This window comes from Maniola jurtina, chromosome 13, assembly GCF_905333055.1.
Source record: "Maniola jurtina chromosome 13, ilManJurt1.1, whole genome shotgun sequence".
NCBI classification, from domain to species: Eukaryota; Metazoa; Arthropoda; class Insecta; order Lepidoptera; family Nymphalidae; genus Maniola; species Maniola jurtina.
The window spans coordinates 723,405-749,948 of NC_060041.1; the positions used below are offsets into that span (position 1 = coordinate 723,405).

The window sequence follows — 26,544 nt, forward strand, 5'->3', positions numbered from 1 at the left end:
CGTCTGTGCCGGCGCTCGCCGACATATGCACGGCACCCCTTTGAGCGCTTTCCAGTCAGTTTTCACAAAAAAAAAACACTCCAACAAGGCAGAGCACGCCCGCCAGCCAACACCAACACAGACGAAGTCCGTGTATCGATCTATCTGTTAACTTTCACATTGCATCATTTTAACTGATTTTGACGTTTGGATGTACAGTAAAACCAAATAATAATGCGCTTAGAAATCTTCGTCACTGTTCGGCAACGGTCGTATGATACACATGATATTGACTCCTATTTGTTTATAACAAGGTGCAAAATTCGTCGTATTCTCAGAAACACCCGAATCATTGAATCATAAGAGCCCTAAACAATGCACTTGCATTTTGCACCTTGTTATAAACAAATAGGAGTCAATATCATGTGTATCATACGACCGTTGCCGAACAGTGACGAAGACTTCTATGCGCATTATTAATTTGGTTGTACTGTACACGTTTAGCTTGTATCCCAACATACCTATGTAGACTACTTTTTATCCCGGAAAATGGTTACAACGGGATTTACAATAAATCTATATTAATTAAAATTGCGATGGTAGGTACCTACATACAGCGATGAGGTTATGGATCTGTGTGTTTGAGCGTTTTTGAATCCATTTTCTTGAAAAACTGCTAGATGATTTTAATGTAGTTTTTGCATTAATTTAGTCACTTTCAATATCAATTCTGGGCACGTTTTCGTATATGCCACTAAGAGGCCCTGTAATCGTGGTTTTTTTTTTTTTTTTTAATTTAACGGAAGGGACCTCCGATGTGGCGGTCGGAGACTTTGTGGGACTGGTAAGGGTTCTGTCTGAATTAAGTTTAAGGCTAAAATGGTCAATGCATAGGTTGACCATTTTACTGGCGTAAAGTAGCTTATTATTATAATAGGCATTATACATCCAATCTTTATGGCCAACCTATGCCTGTAATCGTGTTATATGTAGGTAATTATTTGCTATGTTACAATTTTCCTTAAAAATTACTAAGTACCGTATGCATGAATAAGGAGCAATCTATACCAGGCATCCTTAGAGATTTAACGTGGTCAAAATTGGTCAGAAATCAGGTCAGTACACAAAGGTCGGATAGCCAATTTTATGGTTCCGATATCTAGTTATAAACGACGCCCATAAATACTGCCTCAAGTGTTACTATCATACACTCAACGGCTATATAATTATAGTAGTAAAGGGCAAACGACTATTATACCAAATAATAACATGCGTATATAGTAAGGGTAGATTGATTTAAGGGTACCCTTCTTACGCGCTTCTCCATACAAACGTAATTCAAAATGTCAATTTGCAATTTAAACTTTGCCGTTTTTGGCCAAAATTCACTTATCCGGCCCTCTCCGGATGAGGTGCGTTAGAAGGAAAAGGGTAACACGCACAGATAACGTTTTTTCCGACATCTGTGGTTTAGAATTTAGAGTAAAAACCAAAGGGATGTTTTAGGTTAGCCCGCTTCCATCTTAGACTACAGCATCACTTATCACCAGGTGAGATTGCAGATAAGGGCTAACTTGTATCTGACTAAAAAAAATCTCCATCACGCCGGCCAAGAACGAATTTTCATACTTTTCACACCTTTGAGAACAAGAGATCCTCTCAGGCATGCAGATGTTTTATCGTCATGCTAAAGCTACCTAAAATAAACCTCTGCCTTCAAGAAACTTTAATTGCTATAACTTTATGAAAAGCGGCAAGTTACGTTGATTATTACCTTGACTTGTATCAAGAAATATGATTCAAATTAGACCCCCTACGCTTAAGTTAAAGCCTTGGGACCGACGCGTACCTACTGAGTGAAGTCGAATCGAGACGCAACGTATTCTTTGATAACAGTTTAAACTCAAATTTATACTTTGATATACCGTTGAAATTCAGCATTCCGAACCAGAGTGGAAGATTAATCAAATTGGCAATTAGAAAGCACTTGTAAAAGTTTACCGCTTTGAAGAAAAAAACTTTCAATGTATGTTTGTACTTATTAGTCTATTAAAACAATACACAGGGGAGATTCGAACGGTACCTGACACGCTGTCGGCCACTCGCCGCTTCTATTGGCATTTAGCATACATCACACTAATATTATAAAGGTGAGAGTTTGTGTGTATGTGTGTATGTTTGTTAGTCTTTCACGCAAAAACTACTGAACGGATTTGGTTGAAATTTAGAATGGAGATAGATTATACCCTGGATTAACACAACTACTGTTTATCCTGGAAAATTAAAGAGTTCCTACGGGATTTTCAAAAAAAACTTATATCAACGCAAACTAAGTCGCGGGCGGCTAGTTGGTAGATAAAGCTTAGTTTGCGTTGTTTTCAAAAAAGACGTTACGCGTATGTTGCTTTGACTACTCCAACAGGTGTGCGTCGCGCTTAGTTCTCAAACAGTTATTTCAAGTACCTCGTAAATCTAAATCTTTGAGAAAGTCTTAAGTAGTTTCTAGCTTTACAAGTTTAAAGTACTAAAGTTTACGGCTTCAGGTGCAAGATGTAAAAAAGTTAGGAAATATGGCGAAATACAAACTCGCAACATTGCCAACTTTTCTAGCAATTTCAGCTAAGTTTTATGTAGTACTAGAATCTAGATGATGGCCGCAACTTCGTCCGCGGCGTGCGGATAAGTATAGACTTTGAACTCTTTTTTCAAATTCAAAATATTTTTATTCAATTAGACTTATACAAGTACTTTTGAATCGTCAAGAGCATCTACCACTGGTTCGGAATGCCTTTCCTACCGAGAAGAACCAGCAAGAAACTTGGCGGTTGCTCTTTTCAACGATTTGATATACAATATTATGCCATGTATACAAGTAATTAAAGTCCCGCGCATTGCTGGAGCGAGCTGCAGGTCAAATCCACGCTCTTTTATCATTTTGATTTTCGAAGTGTATATATAATATTGTCTTGGACTGCAGATCTGTTTTGTATAGCGGTAGTTTATTGGTATAGAATTTATTATAATAGAATTGGAATAATTGGAGTGCTGGAGATATTTAAAACGCATTTCTAATAATTTCTTTGTCACAAAGATTTGTTATTCACAGTCAAGAGAGAAAAAACAAAATAAAATATTTTTAAATTGACCTAGAATACAATAGTTTTATTCATTTGCGTCCGCATTGAACGATATTATAATGCAGTTATGTATATTTTTAAAATTTATTTAGAGTTATTAACTTGAGCGGGTCGAGGGAAAGAAAAACAGGTCACAGAAAAAGCTTTGTAAGCGCCCTCTAGTTACTTAAGTTATTATTATATATTTAATCACGCTATCATACATACACACATACAAACACTCACGCACACATAAAATTCCATCCTATTACCCGCTCTCACACCCCACTCCTGTCAGTTACCTTTGAACCGGCGTTTACGCACGTCGAGTCTGAAACCCGCTAACTGCGTGACGCCCGCTGTACAAACGCCACGCGCCGCTTGTGTAAAAAACTCATATAACGCTAAATTAATCACGCAAAACCCGCTATTAAACTGTAAAAACGCTACGCTAAGTAAATAACTTAAAATCACATAAACTTTAAAATTAAGTGAAGTGTTCTGCGAATCTGTGCTTCGAAGAAACTATCCACGGAATACGAGAAAGGGAAGACTCCAAACCACCGGTGACCTATCCTGCCTAAATCCAGGTATTTATCCTACAATTTCTCTGGTCCTATCGCACCGTATCCAATTTCTCTTCCTAGAATCGTATTCATATACAATTCAACACTAAACACGCTATTTATTGTATATTTCAATATTCATTGCAATAGAATTACGTTCGGAACATAGGTACCGCCGCTAACAAAAATATACAAAAATCTTGTATAATTACGCATATTTATGTTTAGATCCACGCATTACATTATATTAACGCATTATATATAATTATTTATGTATATTTTTCAATATTTAAAGATTAAAACTTTTTATATCTACCTTCAACTAACTCATTATAAAAATTATATCGAAATAATTATTCGCCTGTATTGAGTCTTATTCGCTTGAAATAACGTTTATTATCGCATATCAGAAATCAGAATGTCGAAATCTAACGAAACTATTGTTAGATTAGAGGCTAAGAAAGAATTCTTGTTTTTATCAATTCAACAAATATATGATTTAAGTCTGAAGGTGAGTGATTCTGTGAACAGAACGAATTTCTTGTCTCGCGTTCAAAGTTTAGAAAAATTACGTCAAGATTTCGCGATAGTTATAGATGATTTAATTTCAGCCTATTTGAAACATGACCCTCTTTATACGCCGAACTATGCCCCGCTAGGCGCATTTGACACATTATACTGTCAAATTCAATATACTCTAAATGAAATTAAAAGTGAATCAGCTGTGTCACAGTTTGACAACCAATACAGTTTGTTAAATAAAAAATTACCTCCACTGAATTTAAAAACATTTGATGGCTGTCCGTCAAAATGGACTGTCTTTTACGAAAACTTTTTGAACTTAATACATAACAACAATAGACTCACTGATGTACAGAAAGTTCAATATTTAGTCAGTTGCTTAACTGATAAGGCGCTTTTGGTTTGTTCTGGTATACCGCCCACCTCTGAGAATTATCTTATTATATGGAACGCATTATTAGAGAAATATCAAGATACTAGAGTGCAAGCTACTCAATATATAGATACGATTTTAAATTGCAAACAAAATCAACCGCTCGAATCTTTTGTTGATCAATTTTGTTCCGCACAAGCGGCACTGCAACGCCTAGAAATACCAGATTTATCAGACTTTATGATTACACACATTGCACTCTCAAAGTTAAGTAAAGAGGTTGTCACATTATTTGAACAAAATCACAAACACATTAAAATACCTACCTTTTCCGATTTAAATAACTTTCTAAAAGAACAGTTAAAAATACAAACTTTACGCTCCGTTCAAGTTAACACTCAAACTCCAAATAAAAAACCTAATTCATATAAACCTAAATCGCAAACTCAGACTTATACTAGTACAGTCAGCAACAACACTAATTATAATTTAAATTCTCAAAATACTCAACGTAAGTGCATAATCTGTAAAAATCAAGACGCTCATCCGCTTTACAAGTGTGAGGTTTTTAAAAACCAAGACGCTAAAACTAAGCTAGACATAGTGAGAAAAAATAGATTTTGTGAGTTCTGCCTAGGATTTCATTTAAAGTTCCGCTGTAAGAGCCAGGGTCGATGTGGGAACTGTGCATCTAGCTCACATCACAGTCTGTTATGTAGCTCTTTTTCTAAGCCCAGGTATGAACCCGGGACCTCACAGTCACATGCCACCGCTTACTCACCGAACCGCTATGGTGCTAACAGCAGTAACACTCCGATACAGATGCCACCGCAGAATGATAAATCTAGTGATTTGCCAAAGATTACAGCACCACCTCCCGCACCTCACGCTCCGCCAACTAATCCTACAGAATTAGCACTTTCGGTGACTACCTCTTCACGCAATTACTCAAAAGATACAACTGTACTTTTACCTACCGCGAAAGTAAATGTATGTAGTAACAATACGCAATACGCTATCCGTTTATTTTTAGATACAGGTTCAATGACTAATTTTATATCAAAAGAATGTTGCCAACGCTTAAATTTGAAAATTAAATTCGCTCCGTCAGTTGTAAAAGGCATTGGTCAAACAGAAAGCACATCCCTGGGATTCGTAACATTTAAAATTTACTCTCGCTTTGACTCACGCTGTTCTTATACTATTACCGCTAGGGTGATAGACACAATTACCGACCACTTACCAAACGCTCGTATCGATGTTTCCCAGTTAACTCATTTACACGCATTGCCATTGGCTGACGACGATTATCATACTCCAGGGCCGATCGATTGCCTAATCGGTAATGAACTGTTCCCCTTCTTGCTTGGGTGTGACAGAGTGGTCTCGCCTCGTTCGTCTGTAGTCGCAGTTCAAAGCACGCTAGGCTACATACTGATGGGGAGAGCAGACTGCGCAGCTCACAACTCGACTCACCGCTCAAACGATTTTAAAACTTTTTTATGTCACACAGACTCTCCGTCACTTGATGAAATTACTGAACGCTTTTGGTCATTAGAAAATGTACCTAATAAAATTCACATAAGCCCTGATGATGAAGCATGTGAACGCATCTTTAAAGATACTTACTCACGCGATGAAACAGGCCGATATACTGTTCACTTACCCTTTAAAGATGATCCCGCTAAACTCGGTGACTCATACTCGATCGCCAAACTCCGCTTTCTTCAATTAGAGAAGAAATTAAACGCTAATCCCGCTCTTCGTAAAGATTATAACGCAACCATTCAGTCATACATAGACAAAGGTTATCTTACGAAAGTAGACAACCCTTCACGCGATATAAATTGTTATTATATTCCGCACAGAGCTGTTTATCGCCCTGATAAGCAGACTTCGAAAACTCGTATCGTTCTAAACGCTTCAAGTCGAACTTCCTCCGGAAAATCGCTTAACGATTTATTATATGTAGGTCCTAACTTACAAAATAACATATTTGAACTCTTAATAAATTTACGCTTATTCTCAATCGCAGTAACCGCAGATATTGAAAAACATTATTTTCAATTAAATTTAACGCCCGCGCATCACGCTTTTCAAAGAATTCTTTTTAGATTTGACACTGAGCAATCTATTGACACTTATAACTTCACCGTAGTATCATTTGGAGTATCTAGTTCACCTTATCTCGCCATGAGAGTCGTGCGTCAGCTAGCTGAAGACAGCATTGACAGGTACCCGCTCGCAGCTAATGAAGCTACTCATCACATGTACATGGACGATTACATAAACTCAATCGATGGTTTTGAGAAAGCCAAAGAAACTTATCATGAAATGGTCGATATGTTCAACTCGGGTGGTTTCAATTTAACCAAATGGATCTCCAATGACACTAAATTTCTAAATGAAGTTCCTAGCTCTCATAAAAATCCGCACGCAATTAATTTTGATTCAGATGCTCAAGACGTTACAAAAATAGTAGGAATGCAGTGGCATCCTAAACTCGATACTTTTACTTTTAAAATCAACGCTAAGGAAAGTCCACGCGATTATACAAAACGCTTAATTCTTTCAATTACCGCGCGCCTGTTCGATCCAATCGGTCTAATAGGTCCTGTTACCGCTTTTATGAAACTTCTCGTCCAAGAATGTTGGAAATTAAATCTCGACTGGGATACTCCAGTACCCAGCTCAATCGCTCAACAGTTTGAACAATTTTGTAATGAATTACCACATTTAGAACAAATCAAAATTCCACGCTACGTAGGTATGAACTCTGAATCTCATGTAACGCTCATAGGTTTTTCTGACGCTAGTGAAAAATGCTATGGAGCCGCCGTTTACATACGCGTAAGTTCAGATGAACATTCTTCTGGATCTATTCATTTGCTCGCTTCAAAATCTAGAGTCGCACCGCTTAAGAAAACATCACTCGCTCGACTCGAGCTTTGCGCATCTCTTCTATTAGCCAGTTTAATTGATTTGATACGTGAAACTCTTAGCAAGCGCTGCAAAATAAATAACATTTACGCATTTTCGGACTCTAAAGTAGCTCTTTCATGGCTGCATTCTCCCGCATATAAATACCATACATTCGTTGCCAATAGGATTACCGAAATTAATTCAAAGTTATCTGCTGAACATTGGTATCATATAAAAGGACGCGAAAATCCTGCGGACATTATATCTCGTCCAGTCACGCCGAAAGAATTATTAGAACGCAAACTTTGGTTTAACGCTCCTCAGTGGACAACGCATCCTATATCGCGATGGCCTATAACGCCTTTTCAAGTAAACGCTCATAATGAAAATTTTGAAGAAGCAAAAATTACTGTTCTAGCAGTTGAAACTTCTGTTTCTGACGCTCAACATCCGATTGAAATTTTAGCCGAACGCTCTTCTAGCTGGTCTAAATTATTGCGCACCATTGTTTACATGTTAAGATTCTCCAAACGCTTAAAATCACGCGGTTCTATTACAGTTTTTGATCTTGAATATGTAGAAACTTACATAATTCGCTATGTTCAAAATAAACATTTTTCTCAAGATATTCACGCTCTCAAAAATAATAAACCTTGCTCGAAATCGATCTTAAAACTTAACCCATTTCTCGCAGACGACATCATCAGAGTTGGTGGTCGTTTAAGCAATTCGCAATTAAATTTTGGTCAAAAACATCCAATAATCTTACCTTCTAAAGACCGCATCACTCCACTAATAGTTGATTATTATCATATTACTAATTTGCATACAGGACCCGCGTTATTACTCGCTTTACTCAGACAGAAGTTCTGGATCATTGCTGCCAGAAACTTGGTTCGACAACGTGTACACAAATGCAATATTTGTTTTCGCGCTAACCCTCAATCTACTTTTCCACAAATGGGAGAGTTACCCGCTTTTAGAGTAGCGCAAGTTAAAGCCTTCGTTCACACCGCTGTGGACTACATGGGACCTTTCTTTGTAACTCACATTCGCCGCCGAGGTATTAAAAGTCATAAAGCGTACGTCTGCATATTTACATGCATGACTACCAAGGCAGTACACCTAGAATTAGTCTCAGATCTTAGTTCTGACTTATTTCTTGCAGCTTTTTTAAGACTAAGCGCACGCAAAGGCCTTGTAAGTCTAATATACAGCGATGGAGCTACTACCTTTTTTGGTGCTAAACGCAAATTAGATGAACTTTACACTCTCATACAGTCCAATGCTCATAAAAATTTCATTGAAAATCGCCTCGCAGAACATCGTATTCAATTTAAACATAGCCCGCCTTACGGCCCGCATTTTAATGGTCTTAGCGAAATTAACGTTCGCTGTGTAAAAACGCATTTATACAAGGTAGTAGGGACACAAATCCTTACTTATGAAGAATTAAATACAATTATAATTCAAATCTAAAACTTATTAAATAGTAGACCATTATGTATTTTAAGCTCTGATCCGTCAGATCTTTCCGCACTTACGCCCAATCATTTTCTCAATCTCACTCCCGCAAAATATTTACCTGTCGAGGATTTAACGGATATTCCCGACAGCCGCTTATCCCGCTATCAATTGTTAACTAAAATTACTTGTTCTTTCTGGAAACGCTGGAGCCAAGAATATTTGACTTCTTTACAACACAGACAAAAGTGGAATACTCCATCCAACCCTGTGAGTCTTGGAGCTGTTGTTGTAATCAAAGACTCCAACGTTCATCCTCTTTGCTGGCCTCTAGGAGTTATAGAAGAACTCTATCCAGGGAAAGACAGTATAATTCGAGCAGTCAAAGTTAGAACGCGTTCCGGAAGCTACATCAGACCTGTAGTTCGGATATGCCCTCTACCTTCTCAATAGGCTGCTATTAACTCTATTTAAACGCTTTAAACGCTATAATTTTTATCTCTCTCTTGCAATTCATTCTGTTTAGAGGATTACCTCTAGGCGGGGGAAGTTGTAAGCGCCCTCTAGTTACTTAAGTTATTATTATATATTTAATCACGCTATCATACATACACACATACAAACACTCACGCACACATAAAATTCCATCCTATTACCCGCTCTCACACCCCACTCCTGTCAGTTACCTTTGAACCGGCGTTTACGCACGTCGAGTCTGAAACCCGCTAACTGCGTGACGCCCGCTGTACAAACGCCACGCGCCGCTTGTGTAAAAAACTCATATAACGCTAAATTAATCACGCAAAACCCGCTATTAAACTGTAAAAACGCTACGCTAAGTAAATAACTTAAAATCACATAAACTTTAAAATTAAGTGAAGTGTTCTGCGAATCTGTGCTTCGAAGAAACTATCCACGGAATACGAGAAAGGGAAGACTCCAAACCACCGGTGACCTATCCTGCCTAAATCCAGGTATTTATCCTACAAGCTTTGAAGGTCTATTCTCAACGAGAAATAATATCTTGCCAAGTTAAATGTAGGTTGCAGAGTTTGCAGTGAATGTTTTATAGAAATCTCCTAAACGAAGCCATCGGGAATCCAAATTAACTCATCGTGGATCATCAGGATTACAGCAACTCATCGCGACTGAGTCGTTTCTGAAAAACAGGGCTCTCTCCATCACTCGTTTCATACAATCGTAGTTCCAATTTCATTTGAATATTAAGCTACCAAAGTCCATGAAATTTTGCAGACATATTCTAAAAACTAATATCTGTGTCTGTGGTGTTTTAGATTTTTCTAAAAATATGTAGTTTTAAAATTACAGGGGCTCAAAGATTTGTATGAATTTTTTTAAGACCGCGTAACTTTGAAACCGAATATTTTAACAGAAATCTGGAAAACCACAGACATAGATATTAGTTTCTAGAATATGTCTGCAAAATTTCATGGACTTTGGTTGCTTAATATTCAAATGAAATTGGAACTACGATTGTTTGAAACGAGTGACGGAGAGAGCCCTCTTAAGCAATTGGATATTTCAATTTTTAATACGCTCAACTTTTATTGGCTCCCTCGTCACAAATTGTCTTTTAAATTGAAAATGAAGATACAATTAATTGGAGATTAGTCACTCCAGAAATAAATCTATACTTATTAATAACACAAGTTAAAGTAAAACAGCACTAATCCCCGACTACTACCAGCGAACTGCCGATAGATAGCGACAGATAGGCATAGTATAAAATTGTTTTCCTGTCGCTCGGTGTATTTTAACATGGTTACTATATTTATATTAATGAACTGCAGATTTTTTTTAGCTTTCATTTGATATCCCACTCGATACAATATCAAAAATTTTTTGGAGACCTTCACTTTTTTGGATGCAACATCCTTCAGGTCGATTTTTTCGTATAGAAGTGTAAATTAAAAATTTATGACACCCCCGACAAGTGAAGGTTACAGTAACTAGAAAAGAGCTGATAACTTTCAAACGTCTGAACCGATTTTCATTAGGTTATAGCTAAGAACATTTTCGATCAAGCCACTTTTCAAACAAAAAAACTAAATGGAAATCGGTTCATTAGTTTAGGAGCTACGATGCCACAGACAGATACACAATTCAAACTTATAACGCCCCTCTTTTTTGGTCGGGGGTTAGAAATGTAGCCTATGTCACCCGAACAGCAGCAGATAGTGAAAGAGTGTCGTTGGTACCCTTTGGGTATGAAACCCATAAGACAATGATTTGAAATAAGTAAATGAACAAAATCCTTTCACTTAAAATTAAAGCGCCCCTTGTGACTTGTCGGTAAACTCAAACAATTTGCAGCCCCTCGCCGCGGGGATTACTCGACTTGTTGGGACAAGTTTTGGACGAAGAGCCAGCGCGTGCCAGACCTTCGTTATTTTATAAAAGCTGAAAGTTTCTCTGCGTACTGTCACTGTGTGCGTACACAGGGAGGAACGATCAGCGACTATGAAGTTTTGATCATGGTGGCTTTGGGAGATAACAGGTAATAAAGGTGTGAAAAATTTACGTCAAGGTATAAAGTCTAATTTTTTTTATATTTTCTCCGGAATAGTATTAGAAATCCCGTCAAGCATTCCCAGACACTTAGGCTGAGATCTATAGAGTGTACTTTGACTTTGCTCAGGTTTAAGTTTCAGTTGAATCGAGACAGATTTATGCCAGCGGTATAACGCTGTCTCGTTTTAACAGGGTCTTAAGTCTGAGCAAAATCAAAGTGCGCTCTACAGATCTTAGACAGTGTCGTAGCAACCCCTGCCAGACGCCCTTCAAGTTTCAAAGTTTATTTTTAACCCCCGACCCAAAAAGAGGGTGCTATAAGTTTGACGTGTGTATCTGTGTATCTGTCTGTGGCATCGTAGCTCCTAAACTAATTTAATTTAGTTTTTTTTTGTTTGAAAGGTGGCTTGATTAAGAGTGTTCAAGAAAATCGGTTTAGCCGTTTGAAAGTTATCAGCACTTTTCTAGTTACTGTAACCTTCAATTGTCAGTGAAGTTTATTTTCATTATCATTCAGTTATACTTTAACGTAAGATTTTTCCAAAAATCCAAATCACCATGATCCAAACTTCATAGTCGCTGGTCGTTCATCCCTGTGTAATATAAATATCCATTCAATACGCAAACAAACTTTCAGCTTTTATAAAACAACGAAGGTCTAGCACGCGCTGGCTCTCTCTCTATTTGTTTAATTATTGTAATTATTATTTACAACGGCAACGAGCTAAAACACCCGAACTTGCGGAAAATTTGGAAGCCTCGCAAAAAAAGTTATAATTGGAACGACGATTCTGAAAACGTGATAACTGAAAAAAAATCGGTCCAGTGCGAGTCGGACTAACACGCGAAGGGTTCCGTACTTGGATTAATTAATTCATCCATGGTTCCGTACTATCATACAAGATAATATAACACTTTTATGTTTAATACTACAAGTTAATGACGCTTCCATGTTGTTAGTCTAAGTTTCCACGCAACTTGGTTATCAATCATCATAGACTAAGGAATTCATCTTTCTAGTAGCGTCTTCGAGCTGTATCTACCAAATAGACGTTGTCCACAATTTCGTCCACGTGGATTTATCAACTTTAAACGTGGTTTTTTTCGTCTTCTTCTTCCCGTGGGAACTCTTTGATTTTCTGAGAAAAAACTAGCCTATGTCCGTCCCCGGGAAGTAAGTGCGTTTCTGCATCGATCCGTTCAAAATCCGTTAAACGGATGGGCCGTGAAAAGCTAATAGACAGACATACTTTCCCATCACACTAATATTATAAAGGAGAAAGTTTGTATGTGTGTGTGTGTGTGTGTTTGTGTGTATGTTGTTACTCCTTCACGCAAAAACTACTGGACGGATTGGGCTGAAATTTAGAATGGAGATAGATTATACCCTGGATTCGCACATAGGTTACTTTTTATCCCGGAAAATCAAAGAGTTCCCACGGGAATTTTAAAAACCTACATCCACGCGAACGAAGTCGCGGGCATCGGCTAGTTTATAATATTAATAAGTAGTATTAGTAGTAGTAATTAGTAAGTAGCTATGACTTATTATCATAATGATATTACAATTTTGTACCTATAAATGAATAAAATCATGAAATAATATGTAGCTACGTGTTTATTAATTTAAAAGATTGATTAATTAAAATAAAATGCATCGAATGTCTGCCGATAACTATCACTTCACGTCACTTATCATAGAGAAAATGTCGAAATTAAAAACTGTTTCAAATATTAAATCTCGATGAATTTCATACACTCGCGATACAAAATATCGCGCCGGCGAAAATAATATTTCAACGAGATACTCCTGTCTAGATACTTACTCCACGATATTCACAGCGATGCATAAGTTAACCATGTTTGCTAAATAATTCAGGACTGAACAGAAAGAACTATGAATGAAATTCACACAATAAGGCATAAGCTGAGGACCTAATAACAATAACTCTAAAAAAACCGGCTAAACTACAATAATTTTTCACGATATATCAAAAACTTAAATGCATAAAAATAAATAAGAATCTTTTTTAGAGCGTACAGGTAAAACCCTTTTATATAACACCCCACTTGGTATAGTTATCTTACTTCAAAAATTAAAACACATTTAAAAAAAATTATACGATGTAACCACAAATTCACGGTTTTCGGTTTTTTCCCTTTACTTGTGCTATAAGACCTATCTACCTACCCATGATTCTAGATCAACGGAAAGCACCTTATAGGTTTATTAACCGACACGATAGACAGGCTGACAGACAGACAACGAAGTGAGGGTTCTTTTTTTCTTTTGAGGTACAAAACCCTTAAAAGATCCAAAGGTCTCATAAGATATTGCCGTGGCCACTCCCTTAATGATAACAAAGTTCTTTGCTTTTTAAACGAGACCGGAATTGAGGACAGTGTTATAGAGAGCGGTAAGTTTGGTCACTCTCACATCGATGCCTCTGATGCCTCCCCAGTATCAGCGGATTTTCTAGTAAATGTGGAATTTGAACTTCCTAAGGGAGTGTCAGTGGAGTTATACACAATCCCTAGAGATACAAGGATCTAGTCATTTTACACCATCTTGTTATAAAATTATAAATGATACGTTTATTTTTATGATTTACGCACGAGATTGCAAAATACCTAATGATATTTTGTCAAATAAATTTTTACAAGTACTTACATACTTTAAAAACGTTAACCCATATTTATATCATATTCCCAAATGCTGCCCAGCTGCAAAGAAGGCCATAAATTCATCCAATCAAAACCATTGCATCTGCAAGCAAATAGGTCAAGTGCAAGTAGGGCTTGCACACGAATCGTTCAAGAAATAACACTTTTTTCATGGCGGTCAATTTTTTAATTTTTATTATTAGTTACAGCGGCAATAAAAATACACATTTTGTGAATATTTTCAGACTCTACCTATTATTGTTCACGAAATACAGCCCGCTGATAGACAGACAGGCGGACGGACAGATGAGGCCTAGTTAGTCGTAGCCTCAATAGGAGTGGGCTGAAATCCGAAAGGTCGGCGGTTCAAACCCCACCCGTTGCATTATTGTCGTACCCACTCCTAGCACAAGCTTTATGCTTAGTTGGAAAGGGGAGTGTTAGTCATGACTAACATGGCTAATATTCTTTAAAAAAAATCATACGGTACAGAACCCTAACAATGACGCTCGAAAAACGTACGTTATTTTTAACAAATTAAAAATCTTTTTTTTTTGTTTCAGGCACTCCGCGGTGGACGTGGTCGCGGAGGCGAAAAGGGAACGTGACGTCAGCAAAATATGGCAGCCATCAGACACTGACAGGTAATTTTTTTATGCTTTACCAGCGATGTATGCATTATATCACACTTTACACTAATATTATAAAGGAGAAAGTTTGTATGTGTGTGTGTGTGTGTGTGTGTGTGTGTGTGTGTGTGTGTGTGTGTGTGTGTGTGTGTGTGTGTGTGTGTGTGTGTGTGTGTGTGTGTGTGTGTGTGTGTGTGTGTGTGTGTGTGTGTGTGTGTGTGTGTGTGTGTGTGTGTGTGTGTGTGTGTGTGTGTGTGTGTGTGTGTGTATGTGTGTGTGTGTGTGTATGTGTGTGTGTGTGTGTGTGTGTGTGTGTGTGTGTGTGTGTGTGTGTGTGTGTGTGTGTGTGTGTGTGTGTATGTTTGTTACTCCTTCACGCAAAAACTACTGGACGGATTGGGCTGAAATTTAGATTGGAGATAGATTATACCCTGGATTAGCACATAGGCTACTTTTTATCCCGGAAAATCAAAGAGTTCCCACGGGAATTTTAAAAACCTACATCCACGTGAACGAAGTCGCGGGTATCAGCTAGTGTATTAATAATGCATACATTTTGAGAATTCCCTCGCTATATTTAAAAGTAGGTACTGATTAGGTTAGGTTAGTCTTAAAATCGTACTTATACTTACATGCACAATTCATGTCACATCTACCCTGGATGCAGGACTAAAAAAAAGTTGAGTAAACGCGCTATAAGAAGAAGTACCTATGATTAGTTTAGCAATCGTGAGGGAACCGATTAACCGACATACACACACACATACCTAGTCGAGTACGTACATAAGTAGGTACCTTTGTAGTTCCGATGCATGGTACAATTACGTCATCTTTCAGAGTCGTTCCCCATTGTGCCTCGTATCGGAAAATATAAACGACGTGGAAGCTTGGAGGCTGCACCGTTTCACGATATAATGGGCCGATAGTTGCCTATACCCTTTAACTACTTTACCCTTTCAAACTTATATGCTACTAGCTGATACCCGCGACATCGTTCGCGTGGATGTAGGTTTTTAAAATTCCCGTGGGAACTCTTTGATTTTCCGGGATAAAAAGTAGCCTATGTGCTAATCCAGGGTATAATCTATCTCCATTCTAAATTTCAGCCCAATCCGTCCAGTAGTTTTTGCGTGAAGGAGTAACAAACATACACACACACACACACACACACATACAAACTTTCTCCTTTATAATATTAGTGTGATGCCTTGTATCATCTGGAAGGAGCTGGGATAATTTGTTGTAATAATAAGTTTTTCTCAAACATGCATGGAAATATTTTCATTATTTTGAAAAAAGAACACGCGAAGTATCGAATTTTCGGACAAAGAAAATCAAATCCATTACAGGAGCGTTTTTTGAATTTGGAACATTACAAGTTACAACGCTCCTGCAATGTTGTATGAAACGGCCTGCTGGGGTTATTAAATACTCTTTCATCGGATCTCTTTTGTCATTCTTTTGGCATACCATAGTCTCTTTGCTTAGTAGTTACAAATTGCGTTTACGTGGCTGTATAGCCATAAATGCGTTTGCCTGTCGGCACAGATGATAAAAAAAAATTGGTGGCAAAGCTGAAAATTCATCTTGATTTGTTATGTACACACTTACCTATAATATAAATTTTTGTGACGCATATTAAAAATATGACTTAAGTGGTTCTACGAGCCTTTTCAGACAACCGCCAATAGCAGGTTTTAAATCGATTATTGAAATATTTCTGTCTATGCATCTCTTTAGTTATATCTGTTGCATTTAAATATGTAATTTAGATTATAATGGAGCTAGTATACATCCGTGTTGGACAAATGTCTCATAAAAATTAAGATAATAAACGCACACACCTACACACACGCACACACATACACACACAGTTAATATGATATGCACCTTTCTGTCTCAGGTTGTCAGCATACTCCCCCGACCGCTCGTCCCTACTGCGCTCGCACGCCGCCAAGTCAGCCGAGTGCAGCGGCCAGGGGTCCCCTAAAGCCAGGAGAACCCCCAGGGAATCACGACGGGTGTCCCTCGCACAAGCCCCGGGATACGTGCAACTCAACCAGTATAGACTGCTGGAGCCGATTGGTCAGGTAAGACCAAGTCCTACAAGCCAGCTGAGTAGAGCGGCCAGGGGTCCCCCAAAACCAGGACAACTCCCAGGGGTTGCGGCGAGTTTCCCTCGCACAGGCCCGGGGATACGTGCAGCTCAACCAGTATAGACTGTTGAAGCTGATTGGTCAGGTAAGACCAATTCCTATAAGTAAGCTGAGTGCAGCAGCCAGGGGTCTTCCAAAGCCAGGAAGCCGCGGACGCCCTGGGAGTCCACCAGGCCCTGAGATACGCGCCGCTCAACCATGGTAGCCATGGAAAGATTTTGTCAAGGTCTGCATCCAAGGGATGCAAGGATGTTCGATTGTAAAGTGGCGAGGGGGAACTAGGTCGAATAGTAACTTGGCACATTCTCCGAAATATATCTTTTCTCTATAAAACACCGACAGACAGGCAACCTTGTGCCGATGTTCCAAACTTTGAAGCTTAAAACTGACTTGGATGCCAATTAATCTTCTAGCACGATGATTCACCGAATCTGATGCATCAAGCTGGTACTTGGCAGAGCCATCCTATGTAGGGGTGCTGACCTTTATGGCGCCTCGCGGTCCATTAGTAAAATTGCGAGGGGGGAGCTCTAGATCAAATGCACACTCTCGAAGAACCCCTATCGACTTGCTAAAACCTTCCTTTTAAGTAGCTGATTTTTATTTACAGGGTTCATACGGCATCGTCAAGTTAGCCTACAGCGAAGAAGATGATACGCATTATGTAAGTTATTATAATTTATTACCTATTAGATAAGACTAGCCGATCCCCGCGACTTCGCCCGCGTGGATTTAGGTTTTTTGAAATCCCGCGGGAACTCTTTGATTTTCCGGGATAAAAAGTAGCCTATGTGCTAATCCAGGATATTATCTATCTCCATTCTCAATTTCAGCCAAATCCGTCTAGTAGTTTTTGCGTGAAGGAGTAACAAACATACACACACACACACACACACACGCGCGCACGCACGCACGCACGCACGCACGCACGCACGCACGCACGCACGCACGCACGCACGCACGCACGCACGCACGCACGCACGCACGCACGCACGCCCGCCCGCCCGCCCGCCCGCACGCACGCACGCACGCACGCACGCACGCACGCACGCACGCACGCACGCACGCACGCACGCACTTAGTGTGATAATACTTGACTTCGTCAGCATTATGCACAACAATTTAAACTGAGCTTTATAAACTTTGACATACGGTTAATTTTTTTTATCCACGCGGACGAAGTCGCGGGCATCAGCTAATAATGAAAATAAAACACAAAGCCCGTCGCACATTGTCTTTGTTCCATCGTTTTCAATATTGGTTTTCAATTGGCGCGTGTCCAGGGAAAATTAAATACACGCACAGAAGCGTTAATCGCATGTATCGGTCAGGTAAATTACGGGACGAAATTGCCTAAATTGTACAAGTACGGAATAATATACTGAAACCGAAATGTAATTTTATGTTTTGTATATATTTGTATATAATAGTATTGTAATGTATTTTCGGACTCGCACGGGTTCCGTACCATTGTACAAGACAAGAAATACCTACTTACATCTTAATTTTTATGGCGGCATTTTGTTATTATTTTTTGTTATAGTGACTATAGGTTGAAGCCTCACATCAGACCAGACCAGAGACAGATTAAAAATTCCCAAATTGCCCTGCCGGGAATCAAACCCGGGACCTCCCACTTAAGACCGATGTGGTCTTACCAGCTGCGCCAGAATAGAGTGAGGGGTCACACGTTGTGTACTTTGAACACAATTCTCTTCCAAGAATAACTTAACTTCAGCAGTTAGTTTATACGTGGCATGTTTTGCATGTAATCAAAGATTAGCATGTCCTGCACAACAGGTTAATTGCGACACGACATGTACATGGATAACGATCAGTCGCCATGAACTTTGACACGAACCAATATTAGCATATTGATTGCCTTCGCGCTGGCCGGCCCCTTTATGGTCTTCTTTGGAATCTTAATTAATTATACGACGACTAAGAAAAACCGGTCAAGTGCGAATGGGATTCGAACTCGAAGGGTGCTGTACCATCGTACAAGAAAAAACACTTTTTAATTATTTATTTTTATTAGCGGCTATTTGAAAATTTTATTAAAGGCAATAGAAATACACATTTTAACAACTTTTCTATCATTTTCATACAAAAAATTTCAAATCTCTGCCTATTACGGTTTACGAGATACAGACAGATGGATGGACGGACGGACTAACGGACAGTCGAGGCTTAGTATTAGGGTCCCTTCGCGTACGGAACCCTGTTTATTGCCTCACTTTAAAAGGTAGACTATAATAATATTAAGTCTGGCTAGTAGGTATGTCAGTCTGTTAATTTTTCACGGCCCATCCCGGGGGCACATATTTTAGTTTTTATACTATACGGGAAATCGAAGAGAATCCTTTGGTATTTAAAAAACGTAAATTCTAATTAATAATGTGAAGGGACGTTTGTGCATTCATTCGTATTCGTTTTCGTAAAAATATGATTGTATGTGACCGCCATATAAAACGTACATTATATGCGTGTGCACTCGTTCGTATTTTTACGATTCGTATTTGATGGATTTTTGACATAAAAATACGATCCGTATTTTTATGCCAAAAATCCATCAAATACGATACGGATCGTATTTTTACGAAAACGAATACGAATGAGTGCATAAACGCCCAAGGACTGTTTGACTTAGGTCTACATAGCATTAGATACATTGCATAAGGTTTTTCTTAACTTTAACACTCAAGTTAGTACGAATTGTTTTGTTCAGGCAATGAAGATCCTCTCAAAACGCAAGCTGATGCGGCGCGCGGGCCTCTTCGGGAGGACGCCTCCGAGGAAAACTGGCCCCGGCCCTCCCTCCGACCCGCTGCAGAGGGTTTACAGGGAAATTGCTGTGCTCAAGAAACTGGACCATCCCAACGTTGTCAAGCTTGTTGAGGTATGGTGAAAATCCAATAGTGGTGAAAGGTTGTTTTTCCGTCCGTCTGTCTGTCCGTCTGCCCGTCTCTCGTGTCTCTCGAGAAAACCTATAGGGTACTTCCCGTTGACCTAGAGTCATGAAATTTGGCAGGTAAGTAGGTCTTAAATAGCACAAATAAAGGAAAAGTCCGAGTACCGAGAATTTATGGTTACATCACAAAAAAAAATTAAAATGTGTTCATGAACAAATAATAATTAGTATTTTTCAATTTTCAAAGTAAGATAACTATAACAAGGGAAGTATAATATTATGAAAGGGCTCTACCTGTACATTCTTAAACAGATTTTTATTTATTTTTATGCAAAATGGTTTTTGATTTATCGTGTCAAAATTTTGATAAAAATACCCGAGTACGGAACCCTCGGTGCGCGAGTCTGACTTGCATTTGGACGGCTTTTTGTTTTGGATACGGTTACAATTCTACAGAACTCCATACCTAATAGATAGCTATAGCCTATAACTCGTATTTAATTGAATAGCCCCGCAAATATGAACTAAGTTATTATGTGGTTTTGGTGAACACGCCAGTAATTTGTGGTTGACGTAATGCCAGATAGTGTTATTACATCTAAGTGATTTATGTACTTAGGTAAATTATTAGGGGCTAAATAGCCACGGTCGTAGCCTTCCACCAGACCAGACCAGAGACATTTAAAAAAAAACAGGCCAAGTCCGCGTCAGACTCGCGCACCGAGGGTTCCGTACCCGGGAAATTTTTCAACATTTTGCACTATAAATCAAAAACTATTATGCATAAAAATAAATAAAAATCTGTTTTAGAATGTACAGGTAAAGTTCTTTCATATGATATCCTACTTGGTATTATAGTTATCTTACTTTAAAAATTGAGACAGACACGACCGACAGACGGACATCGAAGTGATCCTATAATGGTTCCATTTTTCCTTTTGAGGTACGGAACCCTAATTATTAATTCCCAAATTATCCTGACCTGGGACCTCCTACTTAAAATAGCACAGCGCTTAGCAATGCATTAGAGAGGACGTCAAAAGCTAACCTAGCATTATTTTAAGTAATACCATTACTAACCAACTTCAAAAAAAGGAGGATGTTCTCAATTTATCGGAATCTTTTTTTAATATTTTTTATGTATGTTCCCCGATTACTCAAAGACGCCTGGACCGATTTGGATTTTTTTTGCTTGAAAGGGTATATACTTCGCAGGTAGTCCCATATAAATTTGATAAAGATCTGATGAATATCTTCGGAGATGGAGTACAGAACTCCTCAATAGATAAGAGTAAATTGCTCTCGATCAGTGTAATAGCTTAGTAAACAGTAGGGTTTTAACTGGGCATAGCATATTATAGTCCAGTGGAGCCACTAAAAATTGTGAAATAAAAAATTTACAAAAGAAAAAATAAAACCGACTTCGAAAACCAAAAGCACTATTTTTGTTTCTACACGTGTAATGTATGTATGAAGTCAGGCGAGCTTTACACTTGGATTTCTAGTTTCTTTTATTATGCTCGCTCGACTTTATACATTACACGTGTAGAAAAAAAATACATTTTGTTTTAGGTGTTAGACGACCCAGCGGAAGACCAACTGTACCTGGTGTTCCAGCTGTTAGAAGGTGGACCTGTGATCGACGTCCCCACAGAAAACCCTCTGAGTGAAGAGACTGCGAGGAAGTACTTTCGAGACGTGGTGCTCGGCGTTGAATATCGTGAGTAGGGGCCTCGCTTTTTGGTGCTCACTTTTTCTATATTCCTAAGAAATCCCTGACTTTAGACTGAAATCGATATCCATACTAATATGTATTATAAATGCGGAAGTGTGTCTGTCTGTCTGCTACAAGAGCTACAACACAGGCCCATCCGTTCAACCGATTTTAACGAAATTGGGGACAGAGATAGCCTGCATCCTGGGAAAGGACATATGCTACTTTTTATCCCGGAAAATCAAAGAGTGCCCAGCTTATGTCACTATAGGTATCCATGCAAAAAATCGAGTCTATCCGTTTGTTGCTCCGTTGCGGTGTGATTGCAAACCAACAAACAAATATACATACAAACACATTCTCGCATTTATAATATGGGTAGTGATTGTAATTTATCTTTTCTATTGGGAACTGTTTAATCTCTGGTAACACTAAGAAACGTCAGAATTCTATGGAACTAAACATCAGACTGAGTTTAAACCTATAGTTTATTAAACAATACGTTGAAATGGCTGTACCGGAATATACCTAACTAGAACTTAAGTTTAGACTTAAACCAGTCAAAGTCTATTAGCTGTGCTATTAGTTCGTCATTAATATCTCATTTTACTCAGGCAAATAGGCCTATTCAGCAGAATGGCAAAATCCTTTGATCCCGCTGCCATACAACGGCCGAATTTCATTTATTTCCCTACACTTCACTCGCCCACGAATGTTAATTCATCATCCATCATCGTAATCACCTTATTTCGTGATCGCGCTGATATTTAATCACGCTTTAATCACGCCCGTTCGGTTTAATCACGGCGATGATTACACGCTCGTTTTGATCACGGCTGCAGTATGAAAAGACTCTTTGTTGAAAAATTAATACCTAATACGTTTTGTGATCAAGAATTTACGACATCGTTTAATTTTCTTCTTCTTTGACGATTATTGTTACGAGTACCTTGACTGCGATGTCATTTTATGGAAAACTAGCTGACCCACCCGACTTTCCTTAGGTTGAATTTCCAAAAACAATGCACCTCATTGACAAGAATTTTGATCCGTTTTAGGCCTCATTCGCACGAGAGCTTTTTAACGTCCGTTTAAAAGGCGTTCAAATAGAACAAATGCATTCCCAAGTATCTGTTCACACGTCAACGCTTTTTTAACGCGCATTTTGTATTTTTAACGCAACGCTTTTTTAACGATCGTGCGAATTAGGGCTAGCTCTTGTTTTACTTCTGTCAGGTGTTCTGCGACATCTCTTGGCTTTCTTCGTCAACTTTTTAATTTCCCAGTGCACTTTCAACGCATCGCGCACCGGGACATCAAGCCGGCGAACCTGCTGATGGGAGAGGGAAGAGTGCAGGTGGCAGACCTCGGCGCGTGCGGGGAGCTGGCGGCGGCCGGGCGGCTGTCCGGCGCGGTGGGCACTCCGGCCTTCAGGGCTCCGGAGGCTGTGGCTACCACTGACAAGTACAATGGCGAAGTAAGTATCTTCTGCAAAACATGGTTGTTAACTAGTACTATGAACTAGACCTGATAAGAAGACTCCAGCTGGTCGATTGCGGAAAAACGGCATCAATCATTATTACAATCTCAATAATTGTTGTGATTCACTGAATTTATGGTATTCTTATTGCGTGAGCGAGCGTCAACCAATCAGAGCCGATTGCGATCGTGACATTGTAGCTGTCATTTTACCGTAATCCAGGCTCCACTCAAAGAGAACTGTACTAACTAATTCTCAATATTTTGTTACCCAGGCGGCAGATATCTGGTCTCTGGGCGTTACCCTCTACGCCATGGTGACGGGAAGAGTGCCGTGGATAGGGGCGACGTCCACCGACCTTCAGAAGCGGATCCTCGCAGAACCTCTGACTTTTCCTCCAAGACCGCCACTCTCCAGGTCCCTGAAGAGGTTCCTAGCGCGGATGCTGGATAAGGATCCTGTTACTAGAGCCACTATGAAAGAGATTAAGGTAATCATCAACTCCCATTCAACTTACGCGTTAGTACTTAGAACGGAGCTGGATGTCATCCAGGGCATTGTGTTTGATAGTTTTTTTAAATAAAAATAGCGAACAAATGAGCAGGCGGGCCTTCTGATGCTACGTGATTACGGGCCCATGAACATTCGCAGCTATAGAGGAACTGTCAATGCATTTCCGATCTTTCAGGAATTGGTCCGCCCCTTGAATAACTTCATGTTGTAATTTAGTGGGAACACCGACGATGGGAGTTAATTCCACAGTTTGCATTGTGCGTGGAAAAAAGGATCTCGTACCACGTGAGATCGAAGTGCACCAGGCACCCAGGTGATGAGGGCGACATTGCTTACGGTGACGTGCGCAGTGATTTTAGAAAAAGGAGGGTGAAATGAGGTCAAACAGCACTTCAAAGCACTCTTCGTTATAAAGGCGATAGAACATGCAAGGAGAACTATAGACGTATAGGCTCAAAATGCTCAGAACCTTAGTTAAGGCCTATGATGACAATGCTAGCTTACTCCAATGACACTTAGTGCACACAAAGTTCTAGCCTAAACTTAGCTCAAAGCAAATGTTGACCGTCTATCGCATATCTTTGAAGCAAACATCACGCTTCACCATTCAACTGGACACTAAGCAATAAACAAGTATTTGCGAATCTTGGTAAACAATATTAATACGATGCCGTAACCTTCAGAGCTCTGCAAATACCGACTGTCCGACGCATACTACGTAAGCTGCCCGCTGATTTGATGATTAAAATCACAAAACATTCAAGGCTTAAAGGTTTTAAGGTTTTCTTCAACATATACACACCCTAGCCCTAGCACAGACTACGGTCTATTTGGGCTGCAAAATTCCAAACAACAGTCTGTTTTTTATCTAGTGCTTTGGTCTACAGGTGAAAAATGTTTCTCTTTAAATCACACTAATATTATAAAGGAGAAAGTTTGTATGTGTGTGTGTGTGTGTGTGTGTGTGTGTGTGGTGTGTGTGTGTGTGTGTGTGTGTGTGTGTGTGTGTGTGTGTGTGTGTGTGTGTGTGTGTGTGTGTGTGTGTGTGTATGTTTGTTACTCCTTCACGCAAAAACTACTGGACGGATTGGGCTGAAATTTAGAATGGAGATAGATTATACCCTGGATTAGCACATAGGCTAATTTTTATCCCGGAAAATCAAAGAGTTCCCACGGAAATCTTAAAAAACCTACATCCACGCGAACGAAGTCGCAGGTTTCAGCTAGTTAAGTCTATTACTAAATAAATAAATAAATAAAAAAAAACACCATTAACATCATCAACCTTTCGTCGGCGCCGGCTCGATCTTCCAGCTCGGTCTCCTTTCAGCATGGCCATACACATACACATACACACACTTTCGCCTTTAAACATTAATATGGTTATTTCCAGGAACATGAATGGTTGACCCTCGGAGGCAAAGAGCCTCTCCCCTCGGAGGAGGAGAACTGCCGCCTGGTGGAGGTCACTGATGAGGACATGGCGCGCGTCGTCACCTCCATCCCCAACCTGTCCACGCTCATACTCATAAAGACCATGCTCAAGAAACATAGCTTTCAGGTACCTACTAAACCTACTAAAACAATATACCCCCGACCCAAAAGAGGGGTGTTATAAGTTTGACGTGTGTATCTGTGTATCTGTCTGTGGCATCATAGCTCCTAAACTAATGAACAGATTTTAATTTAGTTTTTTTTTTGTTTGAAAGGTGGCTTGATCGAGAGTGTTCTTAGCTATAATCCAAGAAAATCGGTTCAGCCGTTTGAAAGTTCTCTTCTAGCTCTTTTCTAGTTACTGTAACCTTCACTTGTCAGGCGTGTTATCAATTTTTAATTTACACTTGTTTAATGTTTACTAGGTAACTTCATGCTTATACAACATATATTATTATTACTGCGGCTTTTTTGACACTTTTATGAACTACATATTTGAAATACAAACTAGAAAGAAAATGGAACCAAAAACCGCTCCTTGTGTAGGTTAGACAAGGAGCGGTTATCATTTCGTATGTTTTCCGTACTTACTTATTTAACGAATAATTATTGATTATTATAAGTTCAAATAGATATTAATAAATAGACACTGATTTTATGCAATAATTTATTTTAAACAAATGCGATCCACTCTAATGTCTTAGTAAAATACCATGTCATACACATCTACAATCTTTGCGATTTCCTTTTACTACATAGACACACTTTAGAGGCAGTAAAAACTGTTTACAAAAGGATATTTTTAAATTGTAACTTCTTTTTCTTTTTCTTCTTATCATATCCAGGGGTTTCTTATCCATCCTAAGTATTCGTTTTTCATTTTATTTACTTTCAATTATATTTTGCAAAATGTTTTATTTTTTTTATTTTTTTTTATTAAGGGACACTAACAAATAACAATATACATATTTAACATTTTATATATACTTACAAACTATTACATAGACCGATATGCATATCAATAACAGCTAGCGTCCACAACATTTTTGTAAAGCGCCAGGTAAACATTATATTATAATAGACTTAACAGATATAATAGATACAAGTACTTAAATAATAGGTATATGAAACATAATTACATTATAAAAAATAAAAATGAAAAATGACTATAGTTACGTTAAACAAAGGTTAAGTACTAAAAAATACAGTCAGTACTAAAAAATACAGTCATGTTTGTTCCAGAATCCATTCTTGCGCAGTCGTGAAGGCAGTGCTAGACGGGAGTCCACTGACGCTGGACCTGGTGTTGCCACTGAAGAGAGTGAAAGAGAAGGAGAGGCAGCTAAAGCTGATAGAGCCACGCGAAGAGCTAACCTAGCTCGTTCAGGAAGATCTCTATCGGCCCCTGGGAACTATCTTACTGACAAGTTAGTCTGACCCATCCTTTCTAGAACACGCGAATTAAAACCAGATTTTGCTCATTATTCTAATTATTCTATAATTGATATTCCAGTTTTTATTCCAACCATTGCAATCTCATCGAAGGTAAACTTAATCTTGTGCAAAATT

General features: G+C 38.8%; 1 protein-coding gene across 2 annotated transcripts in view; it reads left to right on the plus strand.

Annotated features, from left to right (window-relative positions):
- LOC123871321 (calcium/calmodulin-dependent protein kinase kinase 1) overlaps window positions 1-26,544 on the plus strand; it is a 127,995-nt gene that overhangs the window by 99,834 nt on the left and 1,617 nt on the right. For both annotated transcript variants that reach the window (XM_045915064.1, XM_045915065.1), the window contains 9 exons: window positions 14,702-14,782; window positions 16,671-16,857; window positions 17,534-17,587; window positions 19,652-19,822; window positions 21,407-21,554; window positions 22,835-23,025; window positions 23,303-23,518; window positions 24,935-25,102; window positions 26,218-26,402. In XM_045915064.1, the coding sequence (XP_045771020.1) occupies window positions 14,702-14,782; window positions 16,671-16,857; window positions 17,534-17,587; window positions 19,652-19,822; window positions 21,407-21,554; window positions 22,835-23,025; window positions 23,303-23,518; window positions 24,935-25,102; window positions 26,218-26,402 (1,401 nt within the window). The remainder of the gene's footprint in view (window positions 1-14,701; window positions 14,783-16,670; window positions 16,858-17,533; window positions 17,588-19,651; window positions 19,823-21,406; window positions 21,555-22,834; window positions 23,026-23,302; window positions 23,519-24,934; window positions 25,103-26,217; window positions 26,403-26,544) is intronic.